The 9,981-nt window shown below is 41.2% G+C and overlaps 1 protein-coding gene across 1 annotated transcript in view; it reads right to left on the bottom strand.

The window, feature by feature from the left end:
* The window catches only part of DCP2 (decapping mRNA 2), a 50,376-nt gene extending 41,273 nt beyond the window's left edge, over window positions 1-9,103 (bottom strand). The window contains exon 1 of the mRNA XM_065874515.1: window positions 8,935-9,103. Within this exon, the coding sequence (XP_065730587.1) occupies window positions 8,935-8,987 (53 nt within the window). The 5' untranslated portion in view covers window positions 8,988-9,103. The remainder of the gene's footprint in view (window positions 1-8,934) is intronic.
* Window positions 9,104-9,981: the final 878 nt, after the last annotated feature.

Here is a 9,981-nt window from a genome sequence, read left to right on the forward strand (position 1 = left end):
CAGCCACAGAAGCAGCGGATTAAAGCTCCACAATCAACTTGATATACCCTGCATCTGTGGAATACCTGAATAGACAAGAAATGATCACAAATTGAAGAGGGGGAATTTAGGAGCGAGATCTATGATTTTTTTCCCTTTTCCTCTTTTTGTGAATGTGTACGTGTATGCTTCTGTGTGAGATCTTGTCTGTATACTCTTGCTTCCACCATTTGTCCTAGGGCTCTATCCGGCCATGGTTTTTTTTTTTAATTTTTTTTCTTAATAATTAATTTTAATTGTAATAAATTTATTATACTTTACCTTCGTTCTTTCTTTCTTTCTTTCCTTCCTTCCTTCCCTCCTTTAGACAACGAATCACCCCAAATTGAGGAGGTGGTCTCTGAGAGCAAGATTTATGATTTTTCCCCCTTTACCTCTTTTTGTGAAGGTGTATGTGTATGCTTCTGTGTAAGATTTTCTCTGTATAGCTTTGCTCCCAACATTTGTCCTAAGGTTCTATCCGTCCCTTTTTTTTTTCTAAATATTTTTTAATTCAATAACTATATTATACTTTATTTTATTTTTACTGTATCTTCTTTCTTTCTTTTTTCTTTCTTTCCCTCCTTCCTTCCTCCCTCCCTCCCTCCTTTCTTTCCTTCTTTGCTTCTTTCTTCCTTCCTTCCTTTCCTCCTTTCCCTCTTTCTTTCCTCATACTTCTACCAATTCTCTCTACTTTTTCTCCCTTTTATTCTGAGCCGTGTGGATGAAAGGCTCTTGGTGCTCCAGCCCAGGAGTCAGGGCTCTGCCTCTGAAGTAGGAGAGCCAACTTCAGGACACTGGTCAACAAGAGACCTCCCAGCTCCACATAATATTAAACGGTGGAAATCTCCCAGAGACCTCCATCTTAACACCAGCACCCAGCTTCACTCAACGACCAGCAAGCCACAGTGCTGGACAACCTATGCCAAACAACTAGCAAAACAGGAACACAACCCCACCCATTAGCAGAGAGGCTGCCTAAAATCATAATAAGGCCACAGACACCCCAAAACACACCACCAGAGGTGAACCTGCCCACTAGAGAGACAAGATCCAGCCGCATCCAGAACAACACAGGCACTAGTCCCCTCCACCAGGAAGCCTACACAACCCACTGAAACAACCTTAGCCACTGGAGACAGACATCAAAAACAACGGGAACTACGAACGTGCAGCCTGCAAAAAGGAGACCCCAAACACAGTAAGATAAGCAAAATGAGAAGACAGAAAAACACACAGCAGATGAAGGAGCAAGATAAAAACCCACCAGACCTAACAAATGAAGAGGAAATAGGCAATCTACCTGAAAAAGAATTCAGAATAATGATAGTAAGGATGATCCGAAATCTTGGAAGTAGAATGGACAAAATGCAAGAAACAGTTAACAAGGACCTACAAGAACTAAAGATGAAACAAGCAACGATGAACAATGCAATAAATGAAATTAAAAGCACTCTAGATAGGATCAATAGCAGAATAACTGAGGCAGAAGAACGGATAAGTGACCTGGAAGATAAAGTAGTGGAAGTAACTACTGCAGAGCAGAATAAAGAAAAAAGAACGAAAAGAACTGAGGACAGTCTCAGAGACCTCTGGGACAACATTAAACGCACCAACATTCGAATTATAGGGGTTCCAAAAGAAGAAGAAAGAAAGAAAGGGACTGAGGAAAAATTGGAAGAGATTATAGTTGAAAACTTCCCTAATATGGGAAAAGAAATAGTTAATCAAGTCCAGGAAGCACAGAGTCCCATACAGGATAAATACAAGGAGAAATACGCCAAGACACATATTAATCAAACTGTCAAAAATTAAATACAAAGAAAGCATATTAAAAGCAGCAAGGGAAAAACAACAAATAACACACAAGGGAATCCCCATAAGGTTAACAGCTGATCTCTCAGCAGAAACCCTACAAGCCAGAAGGGAGTGGCAGGACATACTGAAAGTGATGAAGGAGAAGAACCTGCAGCCAAGACTACTCTACCCAGCAAGGATCTCATTCAGATTTGATGGAGAAATTAAAACCTTTACAGACAAGCAAAAGCTGAGAGAGTTCAGCACCACCAAACCAGCTTTACAACAAATGCTAAAGGAACTTCTCTAGACAAGAAACACAAGAGAAGGAAACGACCTATAGTAACAAACCCAAAACAATATAGAAAATGGGAATAGGAACATACATATCGATAATTACCTTAAATGTAAATGGACTAAATGCTCCCACCAAAAGACACAGATTGGCTGAATGGATACAAAAACAAGACCCTTATATATGCTGTCTACAAGAGACCCACTTCAGACCTAGAGACACATACAGACTGAAAGTAAGGGGATGGAAAAAGATATTCCATGCAAATGGAAACCAAAAGAAAGCTGGAGTAGCAATTCTCATATCAGACAAAATAGACTTTAAAATAAGGACTATTAAAAGGGACAAAGAAGGACACTACATAATGATCAAGGGATCGATCCAAGAAGAAGATATAACAATTGTAAATATTTATGCACCCAACATAGGAGCACCTCAATACATAAGGCAAATATTAACAGCCATAAAAGGGGAGATCGACAGTAACACATTCATAGTAGGGGACTTTAACACCCCACTTTCACCCATGGACAGATCATCCAAAATGAAAATAAATAAGGAAACACAAGCTTTAAATGATACATTAAACAAGATGGACTTAATTGATATTTATAGGACAATCCGTCCAAAAACAACAGAATACACATTTTTCTCAAGTGCTCATGGAACATTCTCCAGGATAGATCATATCTTGGGTCACAAATCAAGCCTTGGTAAATTTAAGAAAACTGAAATTGTATCAAGTATCTTTTCTGACCACAACGCCATGAGACTAGATATCAATTACAGGAAAAGATCTGTAAAAAATACAAACACATGGAGGCTAAACAATACACTACTTAATAATGAAGTGATCACTGAAGAAATCAAAGAGGAAATAAAAAAATACCTAGAAACAAATGACAATGGAGACACAACGACCCAAAACCTATGGGATGCAGCAAAAGCAGTTCTAAGGGGGAAGTTTATAGCAATACAAGCCCACCTTAAGAAGCAGAAAACATCTCGAATAAACAACCTAACCTTGCACCTCAAGCAATCAGAGAAAGAAGAACAAAAAAACCCCAAAGCTAGCAGAAGGAAAGAAATCATAAAAATCAGATCAGAAATAAATGAAAAAGAAATGAAGGAAACGATAGCAAAGATCAATAAAACTAAAAGTTGGTTCTTTGAGAAGATAAACAAAATAGATAAACCACTAGCCAGACTCATCAAGAAAAAAAGGGAGAAGACTCAAATCAATAGAATTAGAAATGAAAAAGGAGAAGTAACAACTGACACGGCAGAAATAAAAAAAATCATGAGAGATTACTACAAGCAACTCTATGCCAATAAAATGGACAATCTGGAAGAAATGGACAAATTCTTAGAAATGCATAACCTGCCAAGACTGAATCAGGAATAGAAAATATGAACAGACCAATCACAAGCACTGAAATTGAAACTGTGATTAAAAATCTTCCAACAAACAAAAGCCCAGGACCAGATGGCTTCACAGGTGAATTCTATCAAACGTTTAGAGAAGAGCTAACACCTATCCTTCTCAAACTCTTCCAAAATATAGCAGAAGGAGGAACACTCCCAAATTCCTTCTACAAGGCCACCATCACCTTGATACCAAAACCAGACAAGGATGTCACAAAGAAAGAAAACTACAGGTCAATATCACTGATGAACATAGATGCAAAAATCCTCAACAAAATACTAGCAAACAGAATCCAACAGCACATTAAAAGGATCATACACCATGATCAAGTGGGGTTTATTCCAGGAATGCAAGGATTCTTCAATATACGCAAATCTATCAATGTGATAAACCATATTAACAAATTGAAGGAGAAAAACCATATGATCATCTCAATAGATGCAGAGAAAGCTTTCGACAAAATTCAACACCCATTTATGATAAAAACCCTCCAGAAAGTAGGCATAGAGGGAACTTTCCTCAACATAATAAGGGCCATATATGAGAATCATCCTCAATCGTGAAAAACTGAAAGCATTTCCACTAAGATCAGGAACAAGACAAGGTTGCCCACTCTCACCACTCTTATTCAACATAGTTTTGGAAGTTTTAGCCACAGCAATCAGAGAAGAAAAGGAAATAAAAGGAATCCAAATCGGAAAAGAAGAAGGAAAGCTGTCACTGTTTGCAGATGACATGATACTATACATAGAGAATCCTAAAGATGCTACCAGAAAACTACTAGAGCTAATCAATGAATTTGGTAAAGTAGCAGGATACAAAATTAATGCACAGAAATCTCTGGCATTCCTATATACTAATGATGAAAAATCTGAAAGTGAAATCAAGAAAGCACTCCCATTTACCATTGCAACAAAAAGAATAAAATATCTAGGAATAAACCTACCTAAGGAGACGAAAGACCTGTATGCAGAAAATTTTAAGACACTGATGAAAGAAATTAAAGATGATACAAATAGATGGAGAGATATACCATGTTCTTGGATAGGAAGAATCAACATTGTGAAAATGACTCTACTACCCAAAGCAATCTACAGATTCAATGCAATCCCTATCAAACTACCACTGGCATTTTTCACAGAACTAGAACAAAAAATTTCGCAATTTGTATGGAAACACAAAAGACCCCGAATAGCCAAAGCAATCTTGAGAACGAAAAAAGGAGCTGGAGGAATCAGGCTCCCTGACTTCAGACTATACTACAAAGCAACAGTAATCAAGACAGTATGGTACTGGCACAAAAACAGAAAGATAGATCAGTGGAACAGGATAGAAAGCCCAGAGATAAACCCACGCACATATGGACACCTTATCTTTGATAAAGGAGGCAGGAATGTACAGTGGAGAAAGGACAGCCTCTTCAATAAATGGTGCTGGGAAAACTGGACAGGTACATGTAAAAGTATGAGATTAGATCACTCCCTAACACCATACACAAAAATAAGCTCAAAATGGATTAAAGACCTAAATGTAAGGCCAGAAACTATCAAACTCTTAGAGGAAAACATAGGAAGAACATTCTATGACATAAATCACAGCAAGATCCTTTCTGACCCACCTCCTAGAGTAATGGAAATAAAAACAAAAATAAATAAATGGGACCTAATGAAACTTCAAAGCTTTTGCACAGCAAAGGAAACCATAAACAAGACCAAAAGACAACCCTCAGAATGGGAGAAAACATTTGCAAGTGAAGCAACTGACAAAGGATTAATCTCCAAAATTTACAAGCAGCTCATGCAGCTCAATAACAAAAAAACAAACAACCCCATCCAAAAATGGGCAGAAGACCTAAATAGACATTTCTCCAAAGAAGATATACAGAATGCCAACAAACACATGAAAGAATGCTCAACATCATTAATCATTAGAGAAATGCAAATCAAAACTACAATGAGATATCATCTCACACCAGTCAGAATGGCCATCATCAAAAAATCTAGAAACAATAAATGCTGGAGAGGGTGTGGAGAAAAGGGGACACTCTTGCACTGCTGGTGGGAATGTGAATTGGTTCAGCCACTATGGAGAACAGTATGGAGGTTCCTTAAAAAGCTACAAATAGAATTACCATATGACCCAGCAATCCCACTACTGGGCATATACCCTGAGAAAACCAAAATTCAAAAAGAGTCATGTACCAAAATGTTCACTGCAGCTCTATTTACAATAGCCCGGAGATGGAAACAACCTAAGCTCCCATCATCGGATGAATGGATAAAGAAGATGTGGCACATATACACAGTGGAATATTACTCAGCCTTAAAAAGAAATGAAATTGAGCTATTTGTAATGAGATGGATAGACCTAGAGTCTGTCATACAGAGTGAAGTAAGTCAGAAAGAAAAAGACAAATACCGTATGCTAACACATATATATGGAATTTAAGGGAAAAAAAATGTCATGAAGAACCTAGAGGTAAAACAGGAATAAAGACGCATACCTACTGGAGAACGGACTTGAGGATATGGGGAGGGGGAAGGGTGAGTTTTGACAGGGCGAGAGAGAGTCATGGACATATACACACTAACAAACGTAGTAAGGTAGATAGCTGGGGGGAAGCAGCCGCAAGGCACAGGGATATTAGCTCCGTGCTTTGTGACGGCCTGGAGGGGTGGGATGGGGAGAGTGGGAGGGAGACACAAGAGGGAAGACATATGGGAACATATGTATATGTATAGCTGATTCACTTTGTTGTAAAGCAGAAACTAACACACCATTGTAAAGCAATTATACCCCAATAAAGATGTTTAAAAATAAATTAATTAATTAAAAATAAATAAATAAATAAAAATAAAACCCCCAGCAGCTGGAAGAAGTCAACTGCATATGCTAACCACCAGCAAGCAGACCTCAGACCCTGGAAACCAGGTTGATAATTTGAGATTCCTAAAATGCCACCCTGTTACCTCACCACCAACCTATCAGAAGGATGTCCACGAGCTGATTACTCACCCTGTACCCTTTCCCTCATCTTGCCTTTAAAAACCCTTCCCTGAAAGCCACTGGGGAGTTTGTCTTTTGAGCATGAACTGTCCATTCTTCCTTGCATGGCCCAGCAATAAATGCAGTACTTCCCTTCAACCACAAACAGTGGCAGTATAGGCTTTTCTGCACCTCAGGGGAGTAGACCCAAGTTTGGTTTGGTAACAGTTTCACTGTTAGTTTAACAAGTAGCTAGCCCTAATTTTTAAAAACATCATTCTTACAGAGCCAAAACACAGTAATCACAAAAAGTTTTCTTAAAGGAAAAAAAGAAATTTTTCTCTATTCCAAAAAATTTGTATAAAATAGTTTAAATACACTAACTAGAAAAACAAGTAAGAATCTTTATTTAACACAACAGATGTTTAACATGAAGCCTACAAAACACAACACCATTATTTTTAAGTAAGATTACACACATAGGGCTTCCCTGGTGGCGCAGTGGTTAAGAGTCCGCCTGCCGATGCAGGGGACGCGGGTTCGTGCCCTGGTCCGGGAAGATCCCACGTGCCGCAAAGCGGCTGGGCCTGGGCGTCTGGAGCCCGTGCTCCGCGGCGGGAGAGGCCACAGCAGTGAGAGGCCCGCGTACCACAAAAAAAAAAAAAAAAAAAGATTACACACATAAAACCAACCACCTTCATAATGGTGATCTGACTTCTTTAAATAATGTAATCCTCCATAATATACAAAATAAACCCAATACTAATGGGACAATTAGTTTAGATGCCTGAAAAAGTATAAGATTACCCATCTTTTCTAAATCACCTGTATCCCTATTAATTCATACATAAACTATTGCTCACCTTTCCAAATACTACTCATATTTAATTTTTCTAACTATAAAATGTACATCCTCTAAAAAATCTTGGAAACATGAACAAGAAAATAAAAATCATAATCCGCATCTGGTATATGTTCTTCCACTCATTTACCTAAGACAGACATCAAACCTCTTTAAGAAAAATAATCATAGAAAATGAGGGCCTTTAAAGTGGTTCATTCGAGTCTATCATATTCCAAAAGCTATAATCATACCATCACTAAAGAAATACAGTGACGTTAATTCTCAGTGGTTGCAGAATTAGTCTATTTACTTATCTACATGTACTTTTCTTTTGTGAGGATATAACATTAGACTTGACTTTCTATTTCATCCACCTGCGTAGGAAAAAAAGCAGACATTAAAAAGGCCTAGGTCTTAAATCTTGATTTTCTAAATTAAGATGAATGTGACCTTGTGTAAACTACAACCTGAGTCTGTCAGATGAAAATGGAAAAAACTGCACCTACCAAATAGGGTGGTTTCGAGGATTAAATGATACATGTGAAGAGAGCAGCCAGTGCCTGCCTGGCACTCAGTAATAACTCCACAAGTATTAGTTCTTCCTTTCCCATTAAAAGAGGCGTGAATGCGACACAACTACTAAAAGTCAGACTTTTAGACATAAATACGTGAAATGTGTTTGTTTTAATCAGAGCTTTCACTCATTTGTAATTAAAATTACTTCACAACCCACTTACACCGACGACAACTCAGGGTATCACTGCACCAAAATGAGTTCCTTTTCCTGAAGTAAAATTTTAAGGCCATTTTACACTTGCTTGGCTATCTGAAATCATAGCCAACAAGAGAGAAGAACTCAGGAAATTTCTCTTGTAAAAGTACTCCATGAGTTAAAACCCAGCGGTTTAGAATTTCCTTTAAGAAGGATAATTAAGAGATTGGAGGGGGTGGGGGGAAGGAACTCCAGACTTTTTTTCCCACTTCCAACGGTAAGTTTGGGGATAAACAAAAGAATAATTCTTTACAGCAATTTACAGAGAACGCCACGGACCCATAAGAATACTCCGGGGGAATGGTAAATTTGAAAATTGCTCCCTGCAATTTTCCGAGAACCTGGGATTCTAAGACTTAAAAACCTTGGGGTCTTTCAACAGAATTGGGTTGAGATGGAGGGAGGAGGGGGTAAAACGGTCTGTGAAAGCCAGAGAGCCAGAAGAAGCAATGGGAGGGGGAGGGGCTGCCCCCAAAATGCCAAAGATCCAGGCTTTGGCGAAGCGGCTTCGCTTGCGGGGAAATCAAAGTAGTTGGGGAACTAAGAAAATGAGGAAATTCCAGCGCTGCGCGAGGAGGAATTGAGGGGGGCGTGAGAAACAGGGAGGCTGCGGCGGAAAAAGAGGGGTGGTGTCGTCCGAGATAAGGGTCGAGGGGGAAAGGGAGCAGCGGCGGGACCGGAAAGCCCGGACAAGGATGTGAGCCGGGCAGGAGACGCGGAGGCGTCCGGGGTCGCCGAAACTTAGAGACAGAGTAGGGGACGACAAGGGGCCGGAGCAGCGCGGGGCGCCCCAGTACCTGCAGAGATCGTCCAGGACGCTGCAGGGAATCTCCACCCGTTTAGTCTCCATGATGAGGACCCACAGCAGGAGCAGTGCATCCCGGCTCCGCGCGGCCGGGGACCGAGGGTACGGCACGGAGAGCAGGCAGCGGCGGCGGCGGCTCCGACGAAAACGAGAGGGGGAAGGGGCGGGACCCGCTCACTTCCGCCCGGCTCCCTCAGCCTGGGACCCCGAGGCTGGGCCGCGGAGCGGGGGCGGAGCTCCTGGAGCCACGCCCCTGCTCTGCTTGAAAGGGCCAATGGGAAGCTGGAGAACCGGCAGCCTGAGCAAGCTAAGCCAATGAGACGTTTGTTTATTGGTCCGTCGGCTCCAATCCGTCTTCAAGCTATTCAGTTGCTACTCAGAAAACCAACTTCCCGCCGCCTTGGACTGGGCCTTGAGGTGGATAGACGCATGCGCACCATGCCTCCTTCGCACTATTAGGAAGTCTGGAGGGCTCAGGTCTTCCCACTAGATCCCAAGACCAATATCCAGGACTTCGACGTGGTCTGCACCGCCGCTCCGTGACCGAGCAGGCGCTCCGACCTCTGCGCTGGAGAGCCTGTGGGCGCTTTCAGCACGAGTGTGCATGCGTGGTTTCTGTCACCAGATATCCCGCGCACACATTCACCGCCGCCCCCAGCAACTCCAGGCCAAGGGCTGTGTCTCCTTTCGCTACAAACCCAGAAGAGAGTTGTCATTTTTGTGGTGGCTTACCTCGTTCACTCTGCGGGCACCCATCCCCGACTGTGAAGACAAGGGACTTTACCCCAGTATTTGACACCCTGGGAGATCTCAGAAAATATGAATTGATTGAACCTGAACTCTGGAATCTGCATTCCATCTCCTGCACGCTCACACCACTCCAACTGGCTAGTCCTCATTCATTCCACATCTTGCTTATTGGAGTCCAATCCATTTGGGATCCTTGGAGACACTCTGGATGCGTCCATTTATCAACTTGCTCCTTTTGTATCAGACCCACAGGCCCACACACACCTGCTCAGTCTTGAGTTTAGTCTGT

The sequence above is a fragment of the Phocoena phocoena genome, chromosome 3, assembly GCF_963924675.1.
Source record: "Phocoena phocoena chromosome 3, mPhoPho1.1, whole genome shotgun sequence".
NCBI classification, from domain to species: domain Eukaryota; kingdom Metazoa; phylum Chordata; class Mammalia; order Artiodactyla; family Phocoenidae; genus Phocoena; species Phocoena phocoena.